We start from the raw sequence: 16,341 nt of genomic DNA, 5'->3' as shown, positions 1-16,341 counted from the left end.
TATGATTTTTGTGCCCTTTCTTTTCATAATTTTCTGTTAGAAGCTTAGAACACAGCAGATAGAAAGTCCATGGTTCCTGAAGTAAATTTAAAATTTTCTATGATTTTATGCGTATAGAAACAGGTGTGCACCATTTTGGGCAAGTATCTAAATAAATTAGGAAAAATATTTTTATGTCTGAATTGGCATTGACTCATAAAAGTCATCCTTTATACAGCTGCTGTATAAGGATTCTGAATGGATATAAATAACAGTTTCCTAGATATCTCGTTAGGGGACATATGAGTTAATTGAAAAGGCAGAAATACTATGAGATATAAAATATCAAGGAAGAGATAATGAGAGGTGAGAATCCATAGAGTAGGGGAAAAATAACTTAATTTTTTTTTACCCTTCTAGTGAAATTAACAAGTATTGCTGAAGTTGGTAGACTTTTAAGATACCCTTTAGAGCAGATCAGCTGATACAATTCCAGGGCATGAATAATATTACTGTTATCTTGTTTTCCTTTTTTTTTTTTTAATTAAAATTAATTGCTTCTGTCAGACCTATTATTGACTGTTTTTTCCTCAAGTTTGTCTGGATTATTTTTACAAGTTACTGGAAAAGGAGTTGCTACTGATCATGTCTCTGTTCACTTATTAACCCTTGGTTTATGGTTCAGGGGGTCCCATATTTAAAATTGCAGGAAGGGTGTTCTGGGGTAGATTTGTTGCATCAGTTTAATTTCCCTACATTTACTTTAGAAAAAGTGGTTTCTATTTCAAAATTATTGTGATAACATTATTTGTGATTAATTTGCTCTCTTTTGACAAAATCCCATATCTATCAAAAATGTTGTTGCTTAACTCGGCTTCTTTGGTTTTTTTTAAAGCTTTCTTAAGGTAGAATTCTAGTCATGGCCTGGTTAGCCTAATTGCTTGTCATATGTCATATTAACTCTAAGATCTTCTTTTTTGTATATAAAACCCTTAAAGCATGTTGGTCCATATTTTCTCTCTTCTTAATTACGTATGTAAGCAATAATCACTTAATGAAATTATCCACTCTTAGAGGGACTGGAATAAGATTGTCTGCAGCAAGTCATCAAGCTCTTCTCTGAATGCTGGTACCATTAGAAGAAAGATCTTATATTTTACTCAACTGTCATGCATGATCATAAGCTGTAAGAAGTGAAGTTTTAACATTACCTTTAAAGAAGGATGACTCATGTTCAGCCTTGGCAGCTGCAATGGACATCAGCTTTCTTAGCTTCCTTCATCCTTTGCGTGTATAGTAAATAGCTGGGACTTCTTTGGGGAGTCCATGTGCAGCCACAGATGGAAAGTGCATATGAAGTAGAGCTGCCATGTGATAAGAAAGGCACATGATATGGTTGTGATCTTACTGAGAACTAAGGTAAATAGCCCATTCAGCTAAAAACCAAATCAAATATTGCATAGTACACCTATTACATGTTACAACTATTACTGTGCAATAATATATTTACTTTGTAAAGCTTCATGATATCTTAATGTTCATATTGCTATCTCTTTGATAATTTACCAAAATATTTAAGAGGTCTTTTCATTCTAGGAAGATCTCCAGAACATGTAGACCAGTGGGCTTCTGTTTGCCCTTAACAATTGGACAACTCAGGGGGAAGGGGAGGGTTTATATGCACATTATGCATAAATATATTAGGTATACGTACATACACATGCAAAATTTAAGCAACATGATTATCCGCGAGAAAGTCTGCTCCTCATGTCGAAAAGGATTAGTTGCAGTGGCCTCACAAACAACATTTTATAAACTGCAATTTGTGCAAGCTGTTGAGCAAGGCTCAACCAGTAAGATCCGAGGGTGCTTTTCAAGACTATCACCTTGTAGGGTTTTTCTCAATTCTAAAGTGAATAATTGGACTTCTTGTCTGTGTAACGTGACACACAGCTGGGGTTAGTTCAGATACTTAGCAATCACAGTAGCATCATTAATACTACGTCCATTGTAATTTTTTTAAAAGGAAAGCATTATATTTTTAGATATAGGGAACTTGAATGGAAATTGAGAGATGTGAATTGACGTGGTTGTCACCAACTTCCTCTCTGAACTTAGGAAACAGTTCATTTTAAAAAATGTAATGCAGTGCTGTCTTACACTTTTCTGTAGCACTTTGCAAGTGTGAAGTACTGTTAAACTCTTTGTTTAACTTCAGCTGAGATTTCAGTACAAGAACTGCGGAAGTTCTTACAGACCTCTAAGGTGGGACATGAATGTTCTGTCTGGCCAGCAAATACATGTAAAAACAACGAGTGGATTGGAGCATCCCCCTCTCCCACAGCCTGCCTGTGGAGTCCAGAGTCAGTGCCGCAGTCAGATTGCACAATTTGTGAGGTTTGAGCAACAGAAGACAAAATGACATCCTGTAGGAAAAGAATGACACACAGGCATGGTATATTTTCATAATTCAGTGCCTATAAACAGAAAAGTATGTACCCACATGTAAAAAGTTAATAAAATAGTATAGTTGGCCTGGTTTGCAGCCTCTTCACTTGAAGAACCAGGCTTTAGTAAAGGGATGTATACACCAAATGGTGATCAAGGCACGCGTATGCAGAAGCACACTTTGCATACCTTCCTATTTAGTTTGGGCAGAAACTCGCTATATGTTTGATTTAATTACTTTGCTTACTCAGTTACATTGATTGGTTATTTGTAGCAAGAGATGCTCAAACTAGATGCTCAGATGTCCCCATCACATTTTTTAGCCTTTCTCTAATTTTGGGATCTTCTGACTAGCTTAATCCCAGATAAAACTCCTGATTATCCTGTATCTCTTGCCCAAATACATAATAAAAGCCAGTAATGCTGGTTCAGTTTGCTGCTGTCAACAAATTGATCAGTCAGTCATCCTGCCTCTAGGAGAAACCCTTCTGGGCTTTCCAAATATTAAAATTGATCTAAAATGCAATGTAGAAAATACATCACTCAATGAGACTGTGTGCAAATATGGTACAGTGATATTTACAACATGATGTATTAGCATAAAATGGTGGGTGAAAGACTGTAGTGTAGGGCAGCTCGTTAACAATTACTCAAAACACCAAGTAAGGAAAACAGCAATGTCTTTAGCTTAGTTGCACTGCCACTTTCAGAGGGAAAAGAAGAACCAAACACAAAACTCACCACAAATGACTGGGGGCAGTCCAGGGATTTGATTTATGGCACAGTTCAGTGTCACACAGCTCCTGTTCTTTTTGTGAAAGACTGTGCACTGGGAAGCACATATTCAAATTTTGTTCTAAAGCACTTTTTAAAAATACAAAATAAAATGTAAGTTATTTGTTTACAATTTTCTTTTCTTCCACAGTACTAAAATTTTTAAGAATGCGTTTCTAGAGTTGTAATGTGATTAGCAGTCCTGCTAGATAAAAACAGATCTATCTTAAAAAAAGAAAAATGTACCCTTCTTCTTTTTCATTGTGATCCAATTATTTTCCATCCATAGAGAACAAGGAGGGTTAAAGAGGCCACCTTATTTAAAAGAGGTGGACCAGTATTAATTTATTTTTATTTAATTAATTAATTATTTTGCCTTTTGCTGCTTAAAGAGTCATGACACTTTTATTCCTGAATCGGAAAATCCTGATCAGTAGGTGCTGAGAGCAACTCAGTTTTGTTGCTGTTTGTAGACTGAAGCTTTTACAAACTCTGGCTCCTGGTAACCTGTTTACTGAAGGTGGTGTTGACAAGTGCTCCAGCTACAGACTGTTTATGGAGGAAATTAAAATCAAATATCCATCCTTCCTTTCTCTTACTGACCCAAATCTCTGCGGAGAGAGCAGGTGGAAAGTTGTGTGAGATGACACTTGCTTAATTCACTTTTTTTGGCATTAAAATACTTTAAGTTTGTAAACATGACATATTGCTAGTCTTGCCACATGCTTGGAATTTAAGCAGCATGATAAAAACCTCAGAACATATCACTTAGTACAGCAATTTTTATTCATGCATCTGTGTGAGAATCCATTTAAGATCCAGGGGTTTAGTTATTTAACAAAACTCTTGAAAGCATGGCTGAGGATGTTGTTCCCAGGTATTGCTGAAAGAAGATTCACCTGAGTTCAGACTAGTAATTCTTTTCTCTTCACTCTATTTATCTTCTTTTCTGAAAACCAAATCCAAGATAATTTCCTTTTCCTTTCCTCTTACAGAAATTGTTACCCCTCTTTTTCCTCTCATTGATATTGACATTCTAGGGAGATATTTCATTGATGTTGCTGACTCCCTCAGTTACTCAAGGAGAGATTTCCTTTTCTTCTTAAAAAAACCCAAAACCGACAACAAAACAACCTTCTGATCTACACAATTTTAGTTGCTCTAATTTCCTGAAGAATGTATTGGCTTTATTTTTGTGTGAAACTATGTTTGCTAAATATTTTCTTACTGGTTTTTTATGTTAATTTGTCAAAGTTTTTTTTGTTTTTTTTTTTTTTGTTTTTTTTTGGTAGACAGCTTTCTTTTGCATTCAAATCCTTGGATTTTCATACACTTAGTACAATAATGAGAGAATGCAGTCTTAGCCCTCTTTTTAGACATTCTGCTCCATGGGCATTTACCATCTCAGAGAAGCTGTCATCTTTTTCCTACCATAGCAGGTTACCCTGTTGGAGCTTCTACAATAGCTGGGGTTGGGAACAAGAGGTAGAGAGACATAAATGCAGAGACCCAGTTTGTCTAAGCTTCTGCTGTTCAGGAGATCAACCTCCCAAAAGTCTTTAGGATATTTTTTTGCCTGAAGCAGTAGAGAAAATACCACATCTTCTTGTCACTAATTACATCGACCTAATGTAGCTGCTAAATTAAAACAGAATATTTAAATACTGGTTTTTAGTTTTAAATTTTTTTAAATTATGCAATTAAAGTTTTGTATTAAATTAATTTCTTAGTATATTCTCTGTCTATATTGAATGTCAGTTATCTGAGTTTTGCATTACATCATGAATGAAAATAGCAGCAAAATAAATGAAAATACTTTGTGCTTCTGGATGGTACTGAAGTTACAAAACAAATCCATTATCAGCATTTATCAGACTTGCCTGTTCATTTTGTAATATATTGTCTTGTCCTTCTCTTCTGATTTGTGGCTGTGGAATGCGGTGCTGGATGTCTAGAGATGTGTGCATTTTCAATTACAGTTCTTCTGGCTTGCAGTTCACTTACTATAGTAATTTTCATTAACTTTTTAATCTTCCAGCATACCTGCTACAGAAAGAAAGGAAAAAAAATCTGGCCTAGTTAGTACCATTTCCTGGCAGTGGCAGAAGCACAACGTGCTAAATATTGTTCATGTTGCTTATTATGTTGAGATCTTTGCTATGAATAGCTTGCATAGTACTTTGAAGGAACAGAGGAGCTAGATAAACTGTTCCTTGTTGAACCCACACCCCTTTCTTTCTTCTAAGATAATTTTTATTACAATATTCATGTTACAGAGGGGACTGTTGTCCAAAATTCACCTGTAACGATGGTGCCCTAAAACTCAGGGGCCTCCAGAGAGGAACAGGGAGGCAGCAAGGAAAGGAACCCTGCTATTGAGAAGGCATAAGTGTTGATACAGGTCTTCAATTATCAGACCCCAAAGTGATGAAATTGGTTGGGATAAAAGGAAAGATAAGAGCATAATTACGTTCGTTAATGGTGGGAAATTAAGACTTAAAATTTTTAATAAAGCTTTAGAACATTTTCTGCTTCCTTTTTGTTTCTGTTTTCTTTTAGGTTTGCAGTCTTCTTTTCATGTTGCATCTTATGCCAGTTTGTTCACAATATTATAGTTTCTCATTATAGATGCCCACATTTGAGATGTTTTGGTTCTCTTTCTTCAAACTATTACTGAATGAAATAAATAATAGGAGTTAGGAATAAGAAATAAAAAATCACTGTACAATTTTGGTTATATTGAATTCAATATATTTGCTAAATTTATCACTAATGCCCCTCAAAATATTTCCTGTGACATATTGTTATTATAGGGGATTGAGTGAAAACAGAACCTTCATCTTGTACTGCTCTGAATTTGCACAGTTGGTAACGAAGAAAATCATCTTTTTTCTTCTAGGATGACAAAATGAGGTAGTGGGTTTAGACACTAGATATGAAGTCTTTTGTGGTATTTAAGAATACTTTTCAGGGTAGAATTACATTCTGTAAGTGTCTCATAAATGAAACTCATGGGCATCTCTAGTACTTACTAGGACAGTTAAGGTAACACACGTTAACCATGGAACATTCGGAGTATCCAGAATTCAAATGGCAACCTTGCAGTTCTTCCCCTCTGCAGAGATTAACAGTTTTATGGCTGTTTGAGAGGGCAAGAATCACATAGTAATTACAGCAAGTTTACACTAAAGAATTGTTCTGGTAATTACACTTTCCTAATTGCTTTAATGCTAATAAGGATCCAGAAGTGTACATCACTGTTGATACTGAAAGTGTGGTTTAGTGAATATTCCCCAGCTGTTCTTTGCAGGCCAAGATACTCCGTGAGGAGCTTTGCTGTAATAAAGAAAATCTATAGAATGTCAGAACCTCTTTTCATTGTTTCTTTAGAATTTCTTTTCTTTAAGATTTCAGTGGCATTAACCTGACCTTGATTTCCTTCTAGTTAAGAAACAGCTGAAAAGCATGCTATAGAGGAGAAAGAAAAATACCTAAAATGTATGTCACAAATTAGTAAAAATATTCTTAAACTCTTATTTATAAAATTGGTTCTGTTTTACTCTGAAGGGCAATATTGATAGACTTGTAGCAGGAGCTCTTTAAGAAAGACAAATTACTTCTGTATTACAAAATGAGAGTCATAAGAAGCTTGGAAACAAGAGCCTAAAGCAAATGGGAAAGCTGATTTCCACTGAGAACCATTCTTGCTTTTAAAAGCCTCTCCAAGGACTCAACCCAAAGCTTTCAGCCTGTAGGTCTGCCCTGCTGCAACCCCTGACAGCACCAATCTTTGGCCACTGTTACAATCCCAGACACTGCATTTCTGCTAATAAAGCAAGCAAGCAACCAGAAGAAATTTGGATATAGCAAAAAGCTACTGCAAGGTCTTCAGCAATTCTTCTTACATCTAATTTTGCTCTCCCAGCTAGGAATAACTTTTTTCTTGAGTGTCTGGAGGGGAGGGCTGACTAAAATTTCAAGTGAACCTTGAAAGAATAGCAGCTCTCATTATTCACACGTGGTTTTCTGAACCATCTCAGGCATCTGTATTGTGCTTGTCCAGGTGCGTTTGTTTCCTTATTACAGTTCTGTAAGGACGTAGGTCACATACTTACTGGTGTGTTGGGGTGGTTTTTTGTTAATGTTTTGGGTTGGGGTTTTTTTGGTACTTGGAAATTATCATGTTGTGCACTTTGCCCACCGCCAGCAAGGTTTTACTGACCTTTGTTTGGACTTCAGAAGGAATTTTGGCCATCAGAAGGAACTTTCTCACAGAAAGGGTTGTTAAAATTGGAATGGACTGCCCAGGGACTTCATGGAGTCACCATCCCTGGCGGTGTTTAAGGAAAGCCTGGCCATGGCACTCAGTGCCATGCTCTGGTTGAGAAGGTGGTGTTTGGCCATAGGTTGGACTTGATGATCTCAGAGGTCTTTCCCAACCTAATTGATTCTGTGATTCTCTTCCCCTAGCTTAAATGTTTGAATACAAACCTTGTAATTTTTCTTTCCCCCTCTGTTCATCTTTGCCATTACCATTTTTATTTGAAAAGTGAGTTGTTGTCATCAATGGAGGTACTCATTCCAGAATTCCTACAAATTTTCTGAGGAGGTCCAGTGAATATCCTAAAGTATCAACCAACACATTGGAGGAACAATCCCATATGACAATTTCCATTTCCAGGTACATCAGTAATTACTACATAGATACCTTATGATACACTGTTTCCTGTGATACCACAAACTTGCCTGAAACACAGATAATTCTTTGCCACCAGTAGCATAGCAGGTGTCTGTTGTAAGTATTATATTGCTGGATATTTACTAAATATTCTGAAAGTGCAGACTGAAGATACTGTTTGTTTCTCAAGGCTGTTTTTTAAAGAAAAATAGATCTGTTTCTGGAAAAAACCCTTTTTTTACAGAAAGCGTAAATTTTTTTAAATGAATAACTTTTGATAGAAAACTTTGTTCAAGGGTTTGGATTATAATAATGCTGGCACTAATCTTTGATTCTCCTTCAGAGCACTGTAAATCCAGCTTCTCAGTACATTGGAAAATGTGCATTTTTTCTTCCTTACGAGACTCTTGGCAAACTTTATGGGAAATACAAAGACATGCATCCAATTAGACGTTTTTTAAAAACAGCTGAGAAACATCTTTTTTAAGAAGAGAAAAAAGGAATCATTTACTTTAGAGGATAATTTTATACTTGGTTAGTTTCAAAATAATATATTGTTTTCAGAGCACAATTAGTATCTGGTGGCCAGCTACTATATATATTTACATAGTGTTTCTTTTATCCCTGTTCTTTTGGATTGCAAACCAAGAATGTAGAAGACACCTTGCTTATTTGAATTAAATTTTATTGCCATACCTTATGTAATTTTTACTGATTTTTTGACTCCTTGGTGTATGGTGAAATGTAAATCAGTGATCTTCTCGGTCCATTCAACTAATATTTCTCATAACAGGATTGTGTGTCATAGCATTTGGCAGTGCTTAGTTTAGCTAATGTCCAGATAATATGCTCTGAATGGATTGTATTCTGGATAAATAAGTTAGGCATTTAAGTAGAAACCAGTGTGACTAATGTGCAATATCAAATTCTCTAGGACTTGCAGTTCTATATATGCTTGAAGAATGCATGCATAAAGCATAAGCCATTTCCTAACCTTGACCTCGGTTGCTTCACATCATTTTGTGCTGGTGTTTGCATTGGAAGCAGTGTGGGTGACCTCGGCACCGATGGGTGACTGGTGTTCCCTACCAGAGTGTCCAGTTCTTCACCACATTCCCTGGAAGTCTGCTGGGGAGGCTGGCTTCAGCAAGGCCTTTTCACTCATGTGGGTTCTCCAGCACAGGAACAAAATGCATCTTAGCCCATGTAAAGGGTTATCTTCTTGTTTTGGAAGCACAAAAACTTGTCTGGTTTGATAGGGTCTTGCACAGGAGGCCAACATCTAAATATCACTGCAGGAATGCTCAGAAACAGCCCTGCATAGCAAAGGGCAGTGACTGCTTGTGATGACTGCACTAGGCAGAACTGGAAAATTACTTCTTGCTACCTGAATTCTTCAGGACAGGAACGTTTTTCTTCCTATAGATAAATACAATGGGACTTGTTATAAATTAAAAAGAGAATGCAAGCTTTTTAAGATAATTAAAAATAACTGTTTTCATGGGAGAGACAGTAGTGGATTAAATGTGAAACTGAAATAGAAAATCTAGACTCCTTTTCCCTTTCTGTTGTAAACTGATCTTGTCATATTAGGCCCACGACCTCCTCATGAGGGGTTGAGTAAACTGAGACCCAAAGATTATTGGATTTAAGATCAAATTATGGCATTTGTTAAACTGACCTGACATTTTGCTTTGTTTCTGACTTACCTGTACTATGTTTATCTCAACCATTTTGGGCTTTCTTTGTGATACTCTTTTGACTATTCAAATAGTATCATAACCTGTTAAGACTATTAAGAGCCTCACTAGCAGTGTGCAGGGACTGAGTTTAGTAAAATGATGCTTTCACAGTAAAATAATTCTGATGTAATTCATCCTTCCTTACTGCAGTCTTGCTTTCAGATATGGAGTGGGACTTGGGAGTAAGCAAAGCTGGTCCTTGCTGTGTCACTGTCAGTACATGGTATCTGCTGTGTACAGAAGGGGTTTTAATTTCTGGGTCTGCCCATTTAGCACCATTCTAACAAATGTAAGGTTTATGGAGGAAAAAAGATTCAAGATGCTTTGTTCTTGCTCTGACTTGTTTTTCCCTCTTTGAAGTTAGTTTTGCCACGTGATGGTCTAATTTGCATTGTAAATTGTGTTCACCCAGCTTGGGGGACAATTAAGATATAAACAGGTATTCATAAAAGTATAATTTGCCAATCAAAATAAACATTAGATTCTAGGGATTTCTGATTATCATCTGAATGACTGGAATAGGACAGTGAGTGAGGGATCATTTTTCCCTGAAATCTGGAAGGGGAGCAAGGCAGAAAGGTCTTAGAAGATCTAGTTTAATTGATTCCTAGATGTAACCCTGGTTTTCATCTGGGGTTTTCTGGCCCCCTTCAGAATATGGGAACGATGTAATACAAGCAAGTACCAGCACCTCAGTAAATGATCCACAAGTTATTTCTTTCAAGAGGGAATGTAATAAATTTGTGCAGAGTAGAAATTAAGAGAAATTTTTAAGTTTACAGCAGCAATGAATTTAGGGACTCACCTGAAGTGCTTTGGCGCGTTCTTTCAGATAAATATTAACATAAATAAATGTTCTGATTGTTTGGCAGTGTGCTTAGCAAGATAATATGTCTATACCAGAAGATGTCTATGATTTTTGTTCTGATGCATACCTTGGGCCCTGGCAAGAAGGAAGACTTCTCTCAAAGTGTTATCAATGAGCAGCCATAGAAGCTAATACCTCTTGGAGATAACTATATCTTATCTTGGAGATAACTATATTGATTAGAAAATAAAAGTACAAGAGGTTTTAGGGTTTTTTCTGAACTTACAGTACTATTGGCCATGTTTTTTTGCTCACAGCTTATAAAGTTAGAGTAGGAGAACTATGCAGGCTATCTTCCTGACTTCTCTGCCAGCTTTCCTATTTTCTCTGTCCTCTATAGATACCAGAATCAGTAAGGAAACCCTTACTGAAGAAAAGAAATCTTCTCTATTATTAGCTCTTGCCTCTGCTGCTGCATGTAGCTTTCTGAAGAGCTGTTAACCACATCTGAAAATGGAGAACTGAGAAAAGGAAAGCCAGGGAAAATAAAGAAATACCTGTAAACTGTCGCTGTAGGAACTGTGTAGTAACAGACATTCCAGTATTACAGTAGCATGGAGAGTATTGCTCCTCTTTTACATTGGATCATAACCAGGAAGGTTAGTAGCTGTATGTAGCAGTCATTTCTTTTAAGGAACTTCTTAACCTTCAGAAATTTTACATTATTATCCTGTGACATGATAGTAACAGATCTTGGGAAGTTTATCTTAAGCCTTAAGTTTCAAATCATTGTGAGCATGAACAAAAGCTTCCAAGTGAGGTCCATTTGAGAGCATGCAGCACCACTAACCCTCGTGTCCCAGCAGGCTGTGGAGGAGCACGCATCCACTGCCGCTCAAGGCAAGTGCTGGCAGTGACACAGGCTGGCAAGATTATTTGTGTCATTGTTGACTCATTGTTGGCAGGTTAATAGAAGGTTTAACACTGGTTTATCTGCCCTACCAGATGAAATGTTGGGTTGTGTAAGGAATGACTAGTACTCAGGTCATGTTCAAGTCAAAGCCAGTCTTTCTTTGGGAAGAAAATGGAGTTTCTTTTTGCCTGGCTAAATACTCCAGGCAAGAAGACAAAGCACCACTCCACCACCCATACTGCTCTTCTGTCAGACAGCAACGCCCTCAGGTTCTCTGGAACAGCCATGATCTGTGACATTCAACTTCAGCACAGGTCAGATCTTGAGCAGCACAACACCCCTAAAAATCATGGATGCAAGCAACCTCCATATGACTGGATCCATTTCACTCTTATGATCAGGTGAATACCAAATTAGTGTTTAAAGCTTTCAGTGCACTGCCTTCCCTAATAGCTGTGTAAGCTTTGGATTTTTCTGGCTGCATGTTGAGTGGGGGGGGGGTTGAAAAGAAGAAGTCAGGACTTCATCAAAGTCAGACATTCCTGTCTGTGTTCACGGCTCTGACATGACTTGTTAGGCACTTTCGAACACATTATTGAATATTTCTGTATGTGTCAAAGTAGAAATCCTCATAACAAACATCTTGCTCCTAGAGATCACAGAATCATTGAGTGGTTTGGGTTGGAAGGGACCTTAAAGATCATCTAGTTACAACTCCCCTGCCATGGGCAGGGATACCTTCCACTAGACCAGGTTGCTCAGAGCCTGTTATCGGGAGCATCATTATGGGTGCCTAATGTGAGAGGTATCAGTTTGCATAGGATCTTATTGCTATAAATAGTAAAACAAATTATATTTGATTTCTAGAGGCAGAGTAAATAGTCTTTTCTTTGTTCTTAAAATGGTAAAGGTTTCAGGATAAACACTTAGTAAGGTCATATTGGTAGGTCAGGATCAAAGCTTGCAAGCCTATTGGGTCCAACATTATTCTCTAAATTGTGTTGACTACTTCTGTATGGCAAGGTTTTTTATTTCCTTGTTGGTTTTGGTTCTTGGGTTGTTGGTGGTTTTTTTAAGTTTTAACTGTGTTTTTTTAAGTTTTAACTGTGTTTTTCTATAAAGGACATGTTTGGCACTGCATATATTTCCCTATATAATAGAACTTACCAGCCAGTCATGCAATTCTATTTCACACTGGAAAGCAACATCATTAATCCTTTGAAATAACTGGGATAGGAGCATTCTTAATGGTGAAAGTCATGCCTTTCTTGGACAACTTCTGGAAAGTCATAGGGGGAACAAAAGATGGAGCTTCATCAGTTTATGAAAGGAATTGTATGAAGTAATTTCCCCTAAACAAGACTGAACATAATGACAAAAAGTCCCACAAGCCTTATGGGTTTCATAAATGCAGAGTAATGTTGGGTAGCCTGCCTGAGTTCAAGAAGCGTTTAGACAACACTCTCAGGCACATGGCGTGACTCTTGGGGTGTTCTGTGCAGGGCCAGGAGTTGGACTCAATGATTCTAATTTCCCTTCCAATTCAGCTTATTTATTCTGTGATTCTGTGATCTCAGTAATCATTACAAAAAGTCTTATTTTTGTTTTAGCCTTAATTCTGGTCAACCGGAGCCAAAGAATTATATCAACATGTATTAAGAACTGCTATTTTAGATCTACCTAAACTGAACTCTGAAACTGCTTTTATTTATTTGTTTGTTTGTTTTGTTTCCCTTTACTAGTAGGTCCTTGTGGTTCTAAGTGCAAAGCCATAGCTGCCTGATTTGTAGTGTGCAAATTTCTGTTCTTCTGTTCTCTTTAGATAAATACAGGGCACCGGTCACAGTTGACTGTATCAAGAACAGAGGTGGGAAATCAAAGGAGTCAGACTTTGGAAAGCAGCCCTTTCATGTCAGACCTCCTGAGCGACGTCCCCTTTGCCCTCGCACCACATGTGTTAGCAGTGCAGGGCACCCACAGTGACGTTCCTGACCAACTGCTCACCTACGACATCAATGATAATTTATCAAGATTTTGGTATGACTTTACACTTGAAAATTCAGTGCTTTGTGATCCATAATACTTTCTTTATTTCTTGTGCCTCTGTCAAGGAACAAGTCTTAAAGGGAAGATAAAGACTTACTTTAATTGACTTAATATTTTGGGGGCCTGCCACTGGTATATCAAATGGATTATTATTCACAACTGTGATATATTTCTTAGCTTTAAGTGAACTATAACTTAGTATGTTAAATATTCCATTTATTTCCAAAGAAATCAAGCAAAAGTGTTTCAGCCTCAGTAGGAGACTGGCTGCTGGTATCTACTTCCCGTAGGTAGGCTGCAGACACAAACATTTCATGACTTTAAGAGGAAGTCTATGTCTCAACTGTTTTGTTATTTCAATTTGTTACAAAACACATAGATCCTGTTACTCATATTAAGATCACCTCTTGATTTTGTACAGATAGAAACCAATATTAACACTAAAGCAATGCTGCTCTGCTCTGCACTACTGGACAGGCAGCTTTTCAGTGAAACCAAGTTTTAAAACTCAGAGTTAATTACAAGCCCTTAAGTAATCATTAAGACTGAACAGAATTGGTTAAACTTTCCAATTTCAAAGTGAAAATCAGTTGCTTCCTTCCCTTTTCCAGTAGATGGTATTTTGTCCATCTCGTTTTGTGCCTGCCTGGAGATGTTGTCCCCGCCTGCCTGTTGGCTGCTGTTTGTTCTCATTACCACATGTGTTCCTGATTTATATACAGATCAGCTTTTCCATTTTAACCTCTTTGCCCCCTGAAGAAGGAAATCTCAGGACACCTACTTTTAATGGTCACACCCTTCTTTTTTTAATTTGTGTGCCAGAGGTACAGATGGCAATGTTTAACAACAGGAAAACATAACATTGTTTCTTATCCAGCTAAATTAAACTGCTAAATACCTAAACATGCGTTCTCACAGACCACTGTGTCCCCACTCACAAGCTTTGAGCATGTTTTTACCGACTAAGACCAGGGCTGCTGTTCCACCAGCAACAGCTCTCTGATGTCACATCATGATTTTTGATGAATAATGATCTGTGGCACACACTTGCTTTCTCTCTTGGGGTACAATATATATATTGTGCTAAATGTTAGTGGATATTTTCCTATATTTTTTACGCTCTGTGGCAGCTTAAGGTACATATATTTTCAGATTTGGATTGTCTTACAGTATTTGATACAAATACTGTAAAATGATGAAGAAATTACATTGTGAATATGTCTTAGGTTGTTAAATTTTCATGGTTTAGATTTTTTTAAATGTGCGTATTTAATATTTTTGACAGCTGTGTTCTTAAATGTTTTGAAGTTATTGTTTCAAGGGGAGTATTTGTGCTGCACTCCAATAAAAAGAAGCTAAGTAATAATGAGTTATTTTTATGTGTGAGAGTTATTACATGGTTTCACCTGTATTGTTTACTACAGCTCTGACCATTCAGCTTTCATGGGAACTTGAACTTGGAAATTCAGTTTGAAAATCTTTTCAGTGTCATTTAAAAATTGGTGTCCTTCTAATAAAATATATCACACTCTAATCTGATGGATTCTGTGTGCTGTGTTGGTGACTTGCAGTGGTTTAGGTAGCATCCATGACACTGCTTGGAGAATAGTATGGCTGGGAGCTGGGAAGTACTCAGGCCTCCTAGAAGGAAGAATTAGTTTTATGAAGTTGTTCAGAACTGTTTTGTTTTCTGAGTTTTTTAGTTAACACATACCCAAAAGCACTAAAATAATTTTAGTGATTATTTTATATGCAACAGTTAAAAATTTGATCAGTCCACAAATAGGGTGTTTCCATTCAAGTTGTCCATTTTGACTTTGAAATGTTTCTGCAACTCAGCTGGTCTAGAAGCAGAGCTGTAAAGCACTGTTGAAGACCAAATAAACTCACAATACTGGTTATTTCTTTGCTAGGTGACTTGGCATGTAATTTTTTGCATTCATTTTTTGCCTAAAGTTAGACGATTTATCTAAAATAATTACATCTTGTCAGGTTTGAAATCTGTTGCACTCACAGCTGTCCTTTCAAAAGGAAAGGAGCAGCAAAGGAGAGTAGGGAGGAGGTTGTATTCACTATGATGAGAAATGTGGACGGTAGGTTTAAACATTTGGCCTTCATCCCTAATCGCCCCCTGTAAAGTGTGAAATTTACACCCAGCAAAATACCACTAATGAGCAAGAGTACTGGGAATGTGTCTCCTGACTGTCCTCTCTTTAGTACAAGCTGGGGCTCAAACCTCTCCCTTGCTTGAGATCGTCCCTAAAATTGGATTAATGCCTTATGGCATGTGTTCAAAGGTAAATCAAAGAACCACTGCATCCAAAGCAGCCTGACAGAAGGCTGACTGGGAGATAGTTCCTACAGACAACTCCCTGGTGACAAACTCAGAAGTGGAACCAGACAATGCCATGTCCAGCAGGTCAGTCAAGGCAGTGGTTACAGATCCAGTTTCTGCTGTTTTCTGTAAAGTGTGATCCAAACCATGATACGACAGTCAGCAAATATATACACTTGTGTGGTCACAGAGGAGAGGGTCTCACCCTAAAACACCTAAGGGGAAAATGCAAAGAGCATATTCACCACAGCAATTACAGTATCTCAAAATAACACACAGCTTATTGCATTTTTAGCTGGAGAACCTGTTACATTCACAAAAGCACTAAAGAAGCCTCCTGGGCAAGATGAGCGGGTTGTTCTGAACAACAGCATAAAACTGGAGCTTGAGAAACTGCCCTCCTCCCCACAACCACCCTTTTGTTATGACACGATAATTCATCTTGCTTTAGGTTTTCTCTGCTCAGCCTGGTAAGGAGAGGAACCAGAAGTGCAGCTCCTAGGGGTAATTCCTTCCCTTCCTGAGTAACTGCGACTCTTCTGCTGATGACAGGGCAATTCCAGATGAACCAGATTTCTTTCTGAAGCCAGAGACTGTACAACAACAAAGAGGCAGAAT

The 16,341-nt window shown here is 37.4% G+C and overlaps 1 protein-coding gene across 2 annotated transcripts in view; it reads left to right on the top strand.

Moving 5' to 3' along the window:
* Positions 1 to 14,927, top strand: part of UMAD1 (UBAP1-MVB12-associated (UMA) domain containing 1) — a 79,211-nt gene extending 64,284 nt beyond the window's left edge. For both annotated transcript variants that reach the window (XM_039549264.1, XM_039549263.1), the window contains exon 4: positions 13,165 to 14,927. In XM_039549264.1, coding sequence (XP_039405198.1) covers positions 13,165 to 13,422 — 258 coding nt within the window. In that variant the 3' untranslated portion in view covers positions 13,423 to 14,927. The remainder of the gene's footprint in view (positions 1 to 13,164) is intronic.
* The last annotated feature ends 1,414 nt before the right edge of the window (positions 14,928 to 16,341 follow it).

The sequence above is a fragment of the Corvus cornix genome, chromosome 2 (assembly GCF_000738735.6).
Source record: "Corvus cornix cornix isolate S_Up_H32 chromosome 2, ASM73873v5, whole genome shotgun sequence".
In the NCBI taxonomy this organism is placed as follows: Eukaryota; Metazoa; Chordata; class Aves; order Passeriformes; family Corvidae; genus Corvus; species Corvus cornix.
This window is presented reverse-complemented; position numbering and strand designations above follow the sequence as displayed.